The 17,526-nt window shown below is 45.0% G+C and overlaps 1 protein-coding gene across 1 annotated transcript in view; it reads left to right on the top strand.

Moving 5' to 3' along the window:
• Window positions 1-11,013: 11,013 nt before the first annotated feature.
• Window positions 11,014-17,526, top strand: part of plxdc2b (plexin domain containing 2b) — a 92,860-nt gene continuing 86,347 nt past the window's right edge. Inside the window, exon 1 of the mRNA XM_030398674.1 lies at window positions 11,014-11,232. Within this exon, the coding sequence (XP_030254534.1) occupies window positions 11,139-11,232 (94 nt within the window). The 5' untranslated portion in view covers window positions 11,014-11,138. The remainder of the gene's footprint in view (window positions 11,233-17,526) is intronic.

Below are 17,526 nucleotides of genomic sequence, written 5' to 3'. Positions count from 1 at the left end.
GCAACAAATTAGGACACATTTTTCCAGTTTTGTTTAGCAGTTTATCAAGAGTGCTAAAGTACTCTTAACTCACAGAAATAGTCGTGGGTGCCGTCTGTGTGGTGATTAAATGTCCTCTTTAGTGTTGGCAAAAGCAGAAAACATCCAGTCCAATAAAGTGAAAAGCTCCACCGAACATGCAGAGCCTTTCCGAGCGAAGCCCTGACTTCATCAGCGATCCGTTCTAATCCCCACACGTGCAAATGAAATAGTTACCCCTGTTTTATTTGCAAATTAAAATCCATTACAAGTCAGCGTCTTGCAACTGCTTTGTGTGTGGCCTGAACTGAAGTCGCCTCAGAGTCTCTCTGCATCAACCAGATGGGACCATAAACAGCACCGTTAAACCAGTCTGTTATATCTTTCACGAGTGTTCAGTCACGGCTCGTCTCGGCTGTGAATCATCGGACACGCCGGCACGAATGGCCTTCTTCTCATATTTGACAGTGAACATGGTTATTTACAAGATCGGCTCATGTTCTGCATAGTAAGAGATGCTCGAGACAGCGCGGGGTCACGTCGACAGTTAAAGGAATCGGGAGACATTTTGGAAGATGTGTTCCTTTTTTGCCGGGAGTTATTTGAGACGATTCGTACCGCTCAGTCATCCATCAGTTAAATGTGAAGATATACAACCAGTGGCAGGTTAGCGTAGCATGTAACTGGAACCAGGGGGGAAAACAGCTGGCCTGGCTCCGTTAGAAGGAATAAATAAATTAGCCAACCAGCACCTCTGACACGCTGTAATTATTCTTTCTGACACAAGAGTGGTATTGATCGTCTCATCCAAACTCTTGGCAGGAGGCAAATGCAATTCCCAGAATGTCTAACAATTCCTTTTAAAATCAAGTTAGTTAGTACAAATATATCTACCCTTTGTGTTATTGCTCCTGATTTGATTTTTGAGACTCTTTCCAGACTTGAGACTTAAACTCACTGGAAAAAGAAGAAGAGTGAAGGTCACATTGTGGATTTGTCAACATAATACACGGGTATCATACTGATCTACACGTGCTGAAGTTTGATTAAACCAATAAAAGCTTTATATGATTAGTGCAACAGAATAAATGTCCTTAATAAAACTGACACCTGTCTCGGTGGCCACGATCGTCGAGGTAGATTGTCCGACTTCCTGGGAAAAATAGCCAGCTATGGTCGCCCCAAAACGTCTCGAAACGTCCGCACATCTCCCTTGAAAAACGTCTTCCTCGGACGCATTGTTGGTGTGCAGAAACATTACCTGCTAACATCATATCCTGGCAGCATTTTACCCCCTTCTAATGACCGCAATGTCCATCACTGAATCTTTCTGGATTTCACTTGTGTATCTGTCCCTGTGTCTTGGGAAAGTGATTCTTCTCACCTTATTGTTCAGTGTCTATAGAATAACACCGACCCAGAATTGAATAATTTATGGAAGACATGTTGACATGACACGCACGGGCAGAAATCCCAGGGGAAAAGGGGGGTACAGGAGGGATCGGCCCACCCTTTCTAGGAAAAAGACAGATTTTTCCCCCTCTATAACCTTTATCAGTGAAAACATATCATTAGAAAGTTTATAATAATATGCAATAAAAACACTCGTGCTGATTAAAGATGCGGAAGTTTCTAAAATGCTTCTTAGATGTTAAATAAACTCATCTTATTAAACAGAAACAGGCTGACCTGTTCTACACATGAGAAGACAAACACATTTTTTTTAAAGGTTGTTTTCTTCCTTTGGCCTATTTCTATACGTCGGTACTTTCTGGCTTTCATAAAGAGCCGCAGCGATGATGAACCGATGCAGCCTCCGTCCCATTTATAATAAATGTCAGGTGAACCTGTTGGTTGGTGTGAGTGCTCTGAGAGCCTGCACTTAGTCAAAAACACATCAGAACACACTCCCATTACTTCGTGTTGGTTCGAGTTCAAGTTATGAATCTTTAATTTTTTTAGACAATCTCCAGTGTCATTGCTGTTTACTGGGGCTCTCCATCACTGTGGAACCTGGAGGTGGATTCTGGGTCATAGATTTATCAGAGGGCCGCAGGATCAATTTCAGGCTTTGAGCCGCTTCACTGTTTTATTGTTTGTGCCCTCGTCTAATATTGGCTCACTGCCTTTTTTTTCTGCTCACACACCTCTGCTCTCCAACGAATTAAATAGCAAAAATTTTGGTCAGAACTCTGTTTGGACCAGAACCAAAGATCTGACCAGAAAATTCATTGAACTAGTTAGAACAGAAATAAAGAGTTTGATCATCTGAATAACGTCGTATAATAGAAATGTATAATTTACATTAAAAAAACACGACATGTAAGTAACTCTAAAAGAGCGAACATTAAAGCAGTAGCAGTACAAACATTAAAGAAGTGGGACAAAGATCTGCAAATAAATGTAGTTTCAGCTTCGGCTCGCAATGGTAACCATTGCGAGCCGAAGCTGAAACTACATTTATTTGCAGATCTTTCGCTAACGGATCCTCTCAACTTGAAGTTCATGTGTCCGTCCTCGCCCTGATCATTTCATCTAACTCTCCACATCACAGCGGCCAGATAGACAGCCTTTCAGTCCACAAGCAGCTACACAGATATATTCTAGAGAACCGGTTTCAAACAGTTCATTTTAAAGGAGGAAGGAGTAACATAACATCTTTGTTTCTTTTTACATTTGTATTTACAGTGAATATCATCCCTTTCACATACGGAAATCTCAAGGACATCAGGATAATCCTACTTGGGAAAGTAACCCAAGAAGTGTGTTTTTCAGCTCCGGAGCAAGATTTAACGAGATCTGTGGCACTCGTTTAATTCAGGACTAAATGACCTCTGGATGTGACTGAGCCACATAAATACGACACAGAAGCAACATCTGGTCGCAAGAAAGTGAACACTGTTTAAATGAATGAATGTTTCCTCAGGGTCTCTTGGATATCAACCCAATCCAGTGAGAGAATAAGCGATTAGTGTGGCTGAGAATACACACACAAGAAACCACTAAAATGCTGAAATTTAGCTCAGAGGGCCATTTAAAAAAGAATCATCAATCATCAGTCAACTTAAGAAGTATTTGGAGTACAGCTGTAGGATTTTACAAGGTCCCACGTTTTTAAGAGAAATTCCAACATGATCCTTTTTGAGAAAATCCATTATGTGAGGTGGCCAACGTTCTTTATTTAGAGTTCTGTATCATATTGGCATTTTTTGTGCACTTGCATTAGTTTCATCATTGTTACCATCACTGACAATTGCAAAGCCAACAATCCTCTGTAAGGGCATCTCTCTGTCTACTTCTGGGAAGCACCAAAAACACCAAGTCAGCCTTTTTTTTTTTTTTACAGCCTCCACATCGGTGTTTGTTTGCGTCAACCCGCTGACATTTGACCTAACGGGACCACAATCAATTGCCAAAACAAAACCCCCTTTCCACCGCGCGCACACACACACACACCGAACAATACCACCTTCCACTCGCCTTGCCTAGCTTGCACACACTCGCGTGCTGACTGAGAATGTGCAGCTTTCAGTGTTGTTCTGGTGGCTTCGTTATTCGTGCCTTTGAATAGCGCGCGGGGGAGAGCTGCTCCGCGCCACCCTGCCTTTGTCTTTGTGTTGTCGGTAAAGCAACATCAGTCAGCTTTTTCCTCACTGGTACTATTGTTGTCCCACCGTTTTTTTTGTTAATCACAGAGCCGAGTCCATCTAAAGGTCAGTGTTTTGTTTGCGTGCCACTCAGCTCCGAGAGGCTCCTGATGGTGAAATCGCCTCCTGAAGAGTTCGGCACAGGCGGCATCTAAGGGCTCCCCTCTGTCAGAATAACACTCGACTCCTGCTTCATTTACATAACTACTCATCTGAGTCCGCTCCTGTCCCGGGCTGTCAACCTGCTATCACAGCACTCCAGCCCAATTTTCCTCTCCTCCTGCAGCTGGGGACTGGGGTTTACCCAGCCAGCCCAGTCAGGTCAAGGTGAAATTGACCCCTCCTTTCCTCGTAACGATGGCTCAGACATGGCTCTCCCTCAGCTCTCGGCTTCTGTTCAGGCTGAGGGGAGAGAAAACGCCGCTGGGCTGCCTCTGATAGGATCTATTGTGATTTTTGGGGCTGTAAACAGTTTGATCTACATCTTAACTGCCTCCTGTGTTGTACAGCAAAGGTTCATTGTGACTTCAAAGAAATTGCGTGGGGTACTTTATGCGTCTTGTGCAAGCAATTACGCCCCATTCTTATGTGCCGTAAATATTGACCTGTCCCACGCTCGGCTGCTTTCATTCATTGTCCGCTGATGAAACACAAGACAGCAGAGTCACATCATCAAACATGCTGAATTATAGAGATTCTTAAACGTGTTATTTATTGTTTGCTTCATGAGATATATAAATGAGGCCTCAGAGGATGATTGAGTAGAGATAAACAGCCTCTGCAGAGTCATCTAATCTGCCATTGACTGGAAATACAACTAATTACTCATGACGAAATCAATAGATGCATTCATGGCCATCGGTATGAAAGCCGCGCAGCTCAGAGGTTTGTTGGATAAACCTGGCCTGCGTTGCCTGTCCTTCCTGCCTTTTTTAAGCTGTCGCACTGGTCGTGTCGGCCATGGCCACTAAATAAAAGCCTCTGCTCTGTTTTGAGCGTGTGTTGACCGCACAACTCTCCAAAGAATCAGATGGAAAAGTGTAGCAACATCTTGACATAGCTAAAGAGAAAAACTGGCAATCTTAGCATCTTTAGGAGATAGTTCAAAAGTCTAGATGCTCTGGTTGGTAGAGTCATGCCACAAGGTGAAAAATATTCTAAATTCTCTGCTGCTGGTCTCGTGTTTCCTTGCAAGGTGGGTAGATTAGCGAGATCACATGAGGATCCATCTCGCATGTGTCCAAACCGCAGTGGCTTGGACCTGAAGCGTCTTTTAAGGGAACCACTGACAGTGACGGGTTTGGTTTAGGGTTGATGACCAGTGAGTGAAGTGAGGTTAGCGGAGAAGCTGCGATGTCAGAACTGAAGAGTGTTTCTTCTTCTAACCGAACGGGATGACCAACAGTCATGAGTCTGGGTCTGCTCAGAGGGTTTCTGCCTGTTAAAAGATGTATTTCCATCACCACTGTCGCCGAGTGCTTTTTAATGGGAGGGAATGTTGTGTCATTTTTGTTTGTGTCTGTTTCTACACAGTTTATAAAGGATGACCTCCCAGATGGTTCTGTGTGACAGACGATCCGGCACGTCAGGTTAGGTTTCTTGACCATTCAGGGCAGCAGAAGCAACCATCGAACCCAACACTGACCTATTATCACATTTTAAAGCTGACACGTTGTCTCAGTTGACGCAAAAGGACCCAAACGCAAAAAAACTGGCAACAAAAAAACACAAAAACAGGAAAACACGAGGAACAAAATCAGGAACACAGGAAACACATTAAGAGGACTAACACCAGGACGAAAACAGAAGAACCAACAAAGAGTGAGGGAACAACACAAGCTTCAATACCAACTTAACAAACGAGGGGATGTGGGTCAGGTGTGGGGGGGAATAAGACTGGAACACAGGTGAGCAGGAGGGCATAACTGCAAAATAAAACCAGGAAATAACTTACCAAAAACCCAAAACCATAACAGACAGTTGCTTAATTATGAACAAGATTCATATTTATGGAGGTTATTGGCACCGAATCCAGTGTTCATGCTTCTGTCTGCTCTGTTTTTGGTCTCTTGGAAACATTTGGCTCTTCAGCTGCTAAATGCATCATTTGTGTATTTCAAGTTCAATTTATTCACGCTCCAGGCAAAGCTGTCCTGCTGATTCAAGTGAATATCATGCACGTCCAACTCTAATTTAGGTTTTTTTTTTGTTTTTTTAAAAGATAAAATAAACTGATGTCATTTGGTTCACAATGCCTAAATAAAGTTAAGCAAAGCAGCAAACCTATTTTCGAGCTTCCCACCAAAGCAGAGCTTAATGATTGTGTACTTTCAGGTCCCGTTAATATCATGGCGAGACGGAAAAGCTAATAGTCATCAATGCTATAATGGAAAGGCAGAAACAGAGCCGGGCTTGTTCCACTCTGTGTTTTCAACTTGCCACCCCGCCTCCCTGTTCTCCGTTTACAGAGAGGCCAAGCATCATAAATGCTCTGCAGCTCAACAAGTGAGACCCAAATCTCCACATAAGCGCTCTTTTGGAAAACGCACACTTGCCACCGCCCTCGCATCCAAATGCCTCGACGTCGCCGGACCCCTCCCACCTCATTTCATTAATTCTTATTTCGTCACAGGCGTTTTGATGTTCTTTAAGGTCACCCTGGGGAGGGCGAGTGCGGTGTGGTCTCCCGCCAAGCAAAAGTTCACGGCATCTATGACTGATCCTGCTTTACGTCACGCAGGGAAGGAGTCAGACGAGGTTTGTGAAGGCGGGGGTAAGAAAGAAAAGGCTTACAGTGAGAGAGGATGCTTTGAGAGGAATGGATAAAAGGCAGATTTTCAGAGTGGTCATCCGAGGAGCTGCCTGGCTTCTTTCTGCTGGAGTCGTGGAACAAGGTGATTAGAGCTGGAGACTTCACGGAGAGCTGTGGCCGCTGAGCCTCAACTGCTGCGATGATTAAACTGCTTGGAAAGAGTTTCAGAGAGAGAGAAGAAAAAAAAGAAAGAAGAAGAAGAAGAAGAAGAAGGGGTGTAGGAGTATGTGGGCGGCGAAGACGGGACTGCTTTCCCAGCCTCGCCACTAAATCACATTTCATCCTGATACTGGCCACGATCTGATATAAAGATGCTTTATGACTTAAATGGCCGCGCCGTGTTTGTCAAAAACAATCTCCTTTCTATGGGGGAAATACTTCACTTAGCAGCATGTTTTTTTTCTTTTTCGGGGTGGGGTTGTTTGTGTTTGCTGTACAGATGTTTGATAAATGTGTTGATCGAATCACACCGAGGGGGGAGATTCAGATTTATGCGAGAAAGGGGATTTGACAATATCGTGGACGGGGAGCTGTCAGTTATTTGTTTAAGTTTTATGATCTTAAACGCGTCACTCACGGAGCTGTTTAAGAGGGAAGTGAATAAAAAGCACGTCATAACATCCTTTTCTGAGATCTGGGCGAGGAGATTTCACACACCCTTGAACGCCGTGTCCTCAAAATAACGGAAATATTGACAACAGCTTTCCTTGTTTGAACATTTAGTTGACATATCAGCCGCTGACCATATTCCCACCATGCACCTTTTCCTCTAATGTCACAGTTAGGGTGGGAACCTCAAATGCCGGGATTATGTTACCCCTTAGTTAGCATTCAACGCTTCCTAGCTAGTTCCTAGTCCTGTAAACGTAGAAACCAAACCAAATGTTATCGTTTTACCACTTCCCGGTTGATCATCTACTGAGAAGACAATGACAGTAACACTCTGCAGGGACATGGGCCTTATTTCAAGGGAAAACATATTTGATTGATTAGCTACGTTAGCATTCGACCACTTCCTAGCGTACATTTCCGCTTCATCCAGTGAAATTCACATCCAGGTTTAAATGAATGTATCCAAGACGCGGATCAATCAAGAAGCGGTGAAATGAAAACCATTTGTTGCCAGTTTCGCTTCCCACCCTGAGTGTGATGTCCGAGGGAAATGGTTGCTGTGTGCATACGGATCTATAAATCTATAAATCTTTACATTTGGGCCCCTTTGAAAATATCCCTAATCAGCCATTAGAAAGTTGTGTTTGCAATGTGACCACAAACGTGCAGACAACTATAAATGGATTGGACTGAAGAAAACTTTTAAACATGATGACTCTGATGCAAGTTCTGGTGTCAAGGAGCATCTGTTTTATATGATATCTAAACAGATTTATGTATGTTTGTTATGTTCTATGCTTTGTTTTATGGCGTACTCACACTTGGCCCACTTGCTCCGAACTGTGTTGAAGCTGAAGCCCGATCGTCCGTCCTCCCCAGTCTCCCTCTGCCCTGAACTCACATTGCTCAGGCCGCAATCGGGCCTCAGCACCGTTACATCTTGTCATCAAGCGGTAGCACGATCGCGTCACGATGGAGAACAACAGCGAGAACATGAAATTTTACTTACTTTTTTGTGGCTTATCTCGTGTCGTTTTGCTCATAGACAGCCTCTCACATTCCTGGATTTCTTGATTATGCAAGGTGGCGTAATACACATGATTCTACTTCATGTCCACGCAACGCACACTTGCTTCTGCTTGTGCATGATCAACCCCGGAGCGCACCTCTTCCAACCATGCTGGGGCCAAAGAAACGTACCGTGCTTGTCAAACATGCTTGGGCGTGCAGTATGGAAGAACTAGCTTGAGTGCGCCTGTTTATTTAAAAAATATATATATATTTTGTTTCTTTATGGCATACTCAGAAGACATTCAGCATCCACATTTCTTTAAACAGTTCACTTTATTCACCATGTGTTCAAAATGTTTAAAAAGACAAATGGACAGAGCTCGAGTGCTCATCCAAACTAAAATTCCTGCTCCTCCATGATTACTTTCGCTCCGCTGGGCATGGCATGAAGCTGAAGCTATATTCACTTTGTTTAGGAGGAGATCCCATCCCCACTGCTGCACCCACTGTGTTGGCACTCACCACTCTGTAAAGATAATGGGACGGATGACTTTCAGCGGCCGGTGAAGATAATCAAGGTAATGACTAATTACTGTCGAAGCTATGGGAGTAATTGCTAATTATCGATCTGGTTTCATTTGGGAGCCAGCCTGTGAGACACAAGGCCTCAGGTTGGGATTTTTACTTTCATTACCTTTACGACCACAAAAACAGTTTGAAAAACCCATTTAGTGCAAAAAAACACTTGAAATGTTTAATATGCACGTACAGCAGCCAAGTATTATAAAAGTGGTCCTTTATGCAAGAGTTTCCTCCTCTGTTCAAGCTTTTCCATGACTTGTGGTGCAGCTCCTGAATTCCCACAGCGAGTGTCTTAATTGGAACAAGCATGCGGTCCAACTTACCCTTCCTGTGAAAAATGACTGCAAGAAAGAGTCTGGTGAGGCGTCCTGCGAGCTGCCTCGGAAAAAAAAAAATTAGCTCTCACATGAGAGCTTTCCAAGTCTTCTGCCTTTAATGTCTGCATGAGAAGAGTGAAAAAAACCAACCAGTGATGGAAAGGAATGACTGTTTGGTCGTACTTGTCTCCAGATTCACAGTTGAGCATCTGTCACATCATTAAACAGGAAGTATTTCACAGAGTCACAGATCACGAGTCAAAAAAACTTCTGTTCTGCATTTGTTTCTAATGTAATGTTTGTTTACTTTACAAATGATAATATCAGTTTAACAGTTTGAGTGGAAAGTTGAATCTTTTCTGTGAATTTCAGAATTTGTGTTATGGACCTCCAAACACACTTTACCTGCTGTAATATTGAGGCTTTATGCTCATTTTGTGGCAAAAGGAGACGATTACCACCACAGCAGCTAGCAGCTCAGGAGGTAGAGCGGTTCGTTCGCCCAATCAATGCATCGATCCCCGACTCCGGCTGCATGATGGAAAGATCCTGAATCCTAAAAATGCTCCTGAATGGCTGAGCATAGAAATACATGGCAGTCTCCGATCGTGTGTGTGACGGGGTGAATGTTTTGAAAAGCTCCCCACTGAGCAGAAAAACGTCCGAAAGACATCAACTCATCGTGTTTGACGACGCTGAGACGACTTCCACTGGAGAGTCGGGATTAATGTTTTTGCACTGTGTAATTTTAGAGATATTTTCAACAAACATCTAAAGAACTTCTGTCTGTGGGAGGCTGTGAAGAGGACAGGAGGGTTAATACAGAGGAGGCCTGTTGTGATCTAACTTGCACCTGAAGAGGGCGCCCTCACAGCTCAGACACCTGGCTAAAGTGCAGCAAAGGTAGAGAGGATAGATAGATAGATAGATAGATAGATAGATAGATAGATAGATAGATAGATAGATAGATAGATAATTTAAGAATAATAACTAACTTAAATATTAAAGGTGCACTATGTAGTTTTAGGGAAAAAATTGTAATCATTGACCAACTTTACGCTTTAACAAACTGATCTTAAAGGACAACTCAATTTCATACTGTTGATATGTGGCGGACCCTGCCACCTATCTAGCTTCAAACGGTGTTCTAGGTACTTATTTTCCTCTGAGAACAGCTTGTTTATTCGGATATGGATTGTATTTATTACCTCATTAATACTGTAAATATTAGAATTTCTTCTCAAACTACACATGGCCCCTTTAACTGCACGCTCCACACACACGGCACATCTTTCTGAATGCTGCCTTCGTGCTCCATCACAACAAAGCCCTCTGAGGCTTCAGTCTGTGGGATGTTGAACATCTTTTGTCTCCTGGCGAACAGCAGCAGCAGCTCCTGAAGCGCCACACGCGTCTCTTCATCATCATCATCTTCTTCTTCTTCTTTTTCTTCTTCTTCCCACTTCTTCATCACTCAAACGCTCCTTGTTAGACATGCAGCAGATAATATCCCAGGGCAAGATGCTGTGAGTGTCTCTCCGGCAGCTGGAGGAGCGCTCTGTGTGCTCGCCTCCTCCGGTTCTCTCTGCACACAGCGAGCATCAAACAGGAGGAGAGGAGCCATTGGCTCCGAGGAGCTGATGACGGAGGGGAGCGCACTGTCTTCTCCAGGAGCGCAGCAGCCCCGCTCACACACTCACTCACTCACTCACACACACACATACACCACAGGACGGAGGTGCAGCGTGTTGAGTGTGTGAGATGAGAGCTGTGTGTCGGACCAGGACGCACCTTTAACTGGAGAACTTTTTTATTTTATTTCTGTTTATCGGAGGTGGACAGCTGTTTTTTGTTTTTTTGTTCTAATTTAGGACGGAGCGCGTTTCCCCCCCTCTCTGTCCCGGAGCGCGCAGAGCAGAGTGGCACACGCTGGGAAACAAAACAAAAAAGAACAAAAAAAAAAAAACAAGCTCAGTGCGGCGAGTTTGCAGCGCAGGCAGGTTTTTAAAAGCAGCAGGAGAGGCAGGAGAGCGACGGAGTCCGCCGGGGGGGAGAAGCGGTGTCTGTGCGCGGAGACGATCGGAGGAGCTCTGGTCCGGCGACACTGACGAGAACAGATCAGCGGAGGGGAACTTGGATATGGCGGGGGTGAAGACGGTCGACCTTCTCCTTGGAGTTGTTTTAGTTTTGCAGTGTGTGGGGAATGCCCGAGCCGAGATCACAGCCAGCAACGGTAAGAAGCTTTTTTATTATTATTAATTTCAGCAGACCTGTTCGACACACTGACTTATTTCATGCAGAAGTGTGCAAAAAAAAAAAAAAAAAAAAACATGCAGGAGGAATATCCATTGACTCTGTCCAGGCTCAGATTGCATCCACACCTCTATTTATTTATCGCATCTGAGTATAAAGCTCCTGTGTGTGTGCAGAGACAGACACCCTGGAGGCTGTTTTTATTATCTTATTATCTTATTTTTAGGAATAATCTGTGCAGGAGGAGGCTGTCATGACCTACTAACTTCCTTTTTTGTCTCTGTCTGCATCAAAGCCTTTGTTTTTATTCTAATTACCATATTTTTCACAGGACTACAACTTTAGGTTAATTGCCCTGCTCATGCATATCCCCCCCCCCCCCCCCCCAGGCTGCAATCATCATGACTGTACACTGTACATTAATACTGAAATCTGTCACTTTCTGCGTCCTCCTTTCTGCAACTTTGAACAGATTTCAGATCAGCTCTTGCTGGAGAGTGCAGGTGCTCTGTGGGTGAGACCTGCATGCTCTCCTCCCTCCTTCTCGCCCTTGATTGCAAGTCAACACTGGAGGATGAGGGCTCCCCGTGTGAACAATATCCCCACTGTAAAGCCACGGCGTGTGCACCGAAAAGTCCACTAATCTCAAATCTAGTCAATCCCCACACACACACACACACACACACACACACACACACACACACACAGCGTCCAGCAGACAGTGGAATAAGTTCATGCCAACGTTTGGTTTCTGTTCACACAGGCGAGCTCTTGTTTCCCAGGGCTTTTTATTGCTGGCAGCGTATTTTCATCACGTATCAGATAGTGGGGGTTAGAGAAATGTTCGGCTGCTGACAGTGACTGTAAATTAAACCCTTGTGTGTGTGTGTGTGTGTGTGTGTGTGTGTGTGTGTGTGTGTGTGTGAGTGAGTGAGTGAGTGTGTGAGTGCAGACCGCAGTTGCAGGAATGTATGGCTCTGTTTGGGAGCGACAGAGGCTATCAGCTGTGTGCGACCGGGTCTCACACACATGCTTTCCTTATGAATTCAATCAATCTGCTGGACTGCTGCTGCTGCTGCTGCTGCACCCTGACTCATCTGACTGGTGCTTCAGTAGACGACAACAGCTTGCTTTCCTTTTTCCAGAGGTCCAAAACACCGGCATCCATTCGCTAAAAGGGCATTTTTTTTCCCCCTCAGAGCGCTTCACCGGGACACATTTAGTATGTAGGACATTATTTTTAGACATCTTGGCGAGGTGCTTCCCTGACCTCGACTGTAAGGAGCAGCCCCCCCCACCCCGTCCTTCCTCAGATAGGCATTTATTAATAGAGCACAGGTGAACTCCTTCGCTCCCAGGAGGTCCAACGATTCAGAACCCACTCCCAGATAAGCTTTCAGTGTCTCCAGCAGAAAGACTGGACGGAGGCGTTCATTTCCCCCTTCTTGTGTTTATTAGCTGGAAGAGCTGTGGGGAACATCTGGGTGAAATTACTCAACATCCTGTGAGCTCAGAGCATCTCTTTTTTTTTCTTCTTTTTTTTTAAATAAGCTTTCAGTTTGTGATGTTCACTCTCACCAAACTGATTCTGGGGGTTAATCTGCACTCCGGGGTGGAAAAAGAGAGATGTTCCACTAAGTCTGGAGAGCGTCTGTGAGAGAGGGAGAGCGTGAGAGACAGAGAGGGAGAGAGTCCCGCCTGGTGCGACGATGTGGTCTGATCTAAATGCCTGCGCTGAGGGCTGTTAATGTGCTAAGATTGTGGTCGTGTGTGGAATTTCACTGGTTTTGGATGGATGCTCGGCGTCCTGTTTCTTTGCAGGCGAGGGGTTAACCCGCATGCAGGCAGAGACGTGGACGTCTCCAGCTCCATCGCGCCCCGGTTCCTCATCCATCATACTGCCAGCAGCTGCCTCTGCAGTCACACAAACACACACCCGGAGGCACACGGGAGTGTCAGAATCACGCAGGCTGACCTTCACAACGAGGGATGGGCTCTGATAGCTCGTACCACTTTGGGTCCTGGGGCCAAGTTCATAAGATATCTGGATTCCTTAAGGTCATAAGCCAACAAATCCCTCCCCAGAATCTTTCATTCATGATCTGCCTTGAGTCAGTTTCTCTCCTCTGCGGCTTCTCTATGAAACAACAGGTGTCTGCAAACACAACAACAAAACGACTCATGCCCAACAGCTCTCAATTTGATCAACAGACAAACACAAGCGCTGTATTTCTGTCGTGCATTTTTTCCCCTTCAATGCTAGAATTGAATTGTAGATTTGAGAAACTTGCAAGAATTGTACTAAAACTACCAACGTTTTAATATGTGACAACGTGGCTAAGATCTTGTTAGATTAAGGTACAAAAACCCTCGATAACGGTCAGGTAAAGATCCTACTTTCCGTTAAAAAGACCATTCTCGAAGGGGTTGGGTTTAGCGTATCCATCTGAAGACGACATTTTTTATGGTTCAACCATAATTGTTATATGACATCTGGACACAGTCTTGGAGACGGAGCCCTGTGGCCCCTGCTCGGTGGCATTTTGAAGCCAAAAAAGCTTGACTTCCTCGGTATGAAGCTATTCGAATCCTCCATGTTGTGCAGCACAAACAGCGTACGCATGAGAGACTTCTACCGAACGAGCCGGCCAACCTCCGGTTTAGCGCTCGGCTAACTTTGAAGGCGATAAGATGATTTAATAATGTATCTGCAACCCATCACGAGAAAAGCAAGAACTTGTGGAACTTATGATTCTTATGATGCTGCCGTCGGTGTCGTGTTGAAGTCTGTTTCCTTGGCGATATGTGTTTCCTCTAACATTAACCTGAACCCAACCATATTCTGAACACTAAATCCCTAATTGCGGTATTAAAGGTTGTAATCTCTACACACCTCATGGTTTGGAACAGAATCCAATTCAGAGGGTGATTGTTCCGTTATCTCCACTCACTCTCACATTTCTGATTAAGGAGCCTGGTCTTGCAAAAGTGTTAAAGGCGATCACAGTGTCGTTAATTGGGTATAAATTTACAACTATTGACTTTCCGGCATCGAGACATAATCTTTCAAGAGAGCATCGTAATGCGTCAGAGAATTGATCTTATTCTAATCCTAACCTGTTGGACTGGTGACTGGTCAATGGAGGAGCAGACTTTGAAACGAAACCTCGATTTTGCCATCAGCTTCTGTTCAGTGCGTGCAGAAAAAAACTGATTTATTCGCTTGATGTTTGCCGAATGATACAGTGGAATGAATATATTCCTTGCATCCAATTGTTTTGTGTTTACTTTATCTCGTATGGCTTCTGCAGCTCCACAGCAAGTCGAGTCGACGCTCAGGGAAACAGGACAAAACAGTCAAGAGTTGAAAAACATTACAGAGCCGTGAGAGAATAAAAGCCTTCTCCCCTTTCCGCACGGTCCAATCTCTTCGTTTTTCCGTATGATTCTGAGCGTATTAAGTGATTTCTTCGATTCCCCAACAGACAAACTACCCAAAAAGATTCAGTGAGGGATTTGAAAGGATTCCACATTTGGTTTCAGATTTAATAAAATGCTGTCACACCCTTTTCCCCCGTTTCATGACTAATGCTCCTCGCTCTCTGCACTCTTTGTCGTGCTTGATGGATGATTCCCGGCATAGACTGTCTGCAGAGAAGCTCCCTCCACAAAATGGGAGGTCCAGCTCCGTCTACTTTAGCGAGGGGATTGTAAGCCTTCTTGGAATCTCACCCCCGCCGGCCGTTCCCTCCCTCCGTCCCTCCCTCCCCCAGTCTCTCTCTCTCCCTTTTTCTGACATTGCACATTTCAGAACGGACAGAATGAGCTAGCCTCTTTATTGGCCCTCTGAATGACCTGCTGAAAGGATCTGCCATGAATGGATGACGGGGGTGGGGCAGCATGAGGGGGCGAGAGACAGGGAGGGGCGGCGACGACGGCGGCGGCGGCTTGGGTTTACATGCTGTATGCGGCCACAGCGGGCCGTGCCATACATCGCAGAGGCGGGGATTGAGGGTCGTCCCCCCGTACCAGCATGCAACAGCAGCACCAGGCTCCTGCATTAGTCACGCCTGGCCCTTGTCGCTGAGCTCCCTGCCCCTTCTTAGTCCAGGAAGAAGCTCAGTCTGAGGGGCCTGAGCGCAAGCAGAGTTCAATAGGCAGCGAGACAAAGAGCGCGGAGGCCACTAGTTAATGAAACCGGGCGCAGTTAAGCCCCTCTGTAGCTTCTCCTCATTGTCTTTAATGTGGCTCTAAAGCTCCTTCCCCTTCCAATTGTTGCAGTCACTGCCTGGCATTTTCCTACTCCGCCTGATTTACTCAGTTTATTCAAAGCAGCAAAATTATGGATCTTGTCCGTCAGGCGAGTTTGGAAAAGGTCAGCAGCAGGAGCAGGAGCCTCGTAAAAGCGGGCCTCATTACTGGGGCGATGCGGATCTGAATGTCAGCGGTTCGCTGAGAGATGACAAGCGTTTTCCGTTCGCGATAAACATCCCTCTTCCACAGACGATTGCAAAAACCGCCAGCAGACCGCAGCGTCGTCCACAGCCAGGATGTTATCTGCCCCTCCTGTTGACTCTGCTGCGGGATGCTGCCAGAGGAGATGCTAGATTCTCAGCTGAGGAGGAAGAACGGTTGTTATTGAGGTGGGAGGCTTCTTCTCCTGTCCGGAGGAGGAAGGTTTGAGGAGATAACGAGGTTTAGAATAGAGGCAATTCCCCCTTCATCGCTGACTAGAGGAAAGAGTCAGAGCAGCGTAATTACAACAACACTACACTATAAAGTAAACTGAGTGATGATTTGAGGCATAGATTAGAGGAGAAAATGTAAATGGCAGGAATATTAAAGGGAAATTGTTCCCTTGGTCTTCCTCTCTTCTACAGTTATGATATTTGGTCAAATTAATGTCCAACAAGGAGATCCAGGAATCATTTTGAAGAACTTAATTTGGTTTTTGCGTCAAGGAGCCCAAATAATGAAGGACGGGTCATAACTTCACTAAATCTTGACTGCGGTTTCAGCTGTATTGAAGTCTATGGGAGAGGAAAACACTGAAAACCCAATATATCTGCAGCGGTATGACTTCTGATGAAGAAATGCATCCAGAAAATGAAAGAACACACTTCAGAGAGAAGGTTACCAACATTTTTCACCCCAAAATAATTGACTGGGATAGTAATATCGTGTCCAAACAGGGCAGGTTCCAATCAAATATATTGCTGCTTAGAGTACAATGACAAGAAAATGAAGGGACGATGATGTTGTTGACCTACTCTCCAAAGTGTGTTCTTTCATCCTCTAGAGGCATTTCTTCATCAGATCAAGTCGTACACTCTGTTTCTATGTGAATATCTCCAAAAGCTTCAATACAGGTTACCACAGTCTGCTACCAAAGTAACATATGGTGACGTAATGAAGCTTTCTTCCCAAAAAATGATACAGTCACACACTGTTTGGTTGTGTATTAGAAAGCGGGATCTCAAATATATCTCAAGTTGCCTTCACTGTCTGTGGTTTTTGTGTTGTTTGTCGCACTTCGCGACAGTGAGAGCTTATCCGTAAGAAGCGAGATAAACCGGCAATGTCGGCTTAAAAAAAAAATGGTGGTGACCCAGACTGGGAGTTACAATGGCAACCGCTGCAGGGAGAAGGCAACAAAAGACGGCAAAAGAAAGGATTCAGTGGGTCGTTTTAATCATGTTTCTAGGTGAAAGATACAAGATAAGGAAATAACAGCGTCTGTGGTGGTTTTGTGCGCAATATTAGAAATGTTCTCCTTGGAAGTTAGCTAATCTGGCCCATGCTAATACCAGTCACATGCGCGATGTGTGCACCTTTGTGTCTACTCCTGGAGGCTTGAATTACAATACATCTTTACCTTGGCTGGGCTTCACGCGGGATCATTCGAGTGCCTCATTAGATCACGCTGGGCCTCAGAGGGGGGTGAAATCTTTGCACCTGAAAGCTCGATACACACCAGTAAGTGCCTGGTATTTGACGGCTGTTAACTAAAAGTTCACAGTGCTGACTTTTACGAGTAACATAGCGTAAAATGGCTGGCTGGTTGGCACTCGGCTGTAGGATCTGCAACGAGGGGGCCCTCTCGGCTGAAACCTGGTAAAAACATCGCGAAGACGTGATGATGTGAAACGCAGATGGGATGATTTCACGCTCGATACTCGGCGGACTTGTCGGAGAGGCATTAATGTGTTTTGTTTTGTGTCTAATGCCAGAGCAGGTAGGAAGGGAATTCCTCGCAGGCTTTATAATCAATGTG

The sequence above is a fragment of the Sparus aurata genome, chromosome 19, assembly GCF_900880675.1.
Source record: "Sparus aurata chromosome 19, fSpaAur1.1, whole genome shotgun sequence".
NCBI classification, from domain to species: domain Eukaryota; kingdom Metazoa; phylum Chordata; class Actinopteri; order Spariformes; family Sparidae; genus Sparus; species Sparus aurata.
This window is presented reverse-complemented; position numbering and strand designations above follow the sequence as displayed.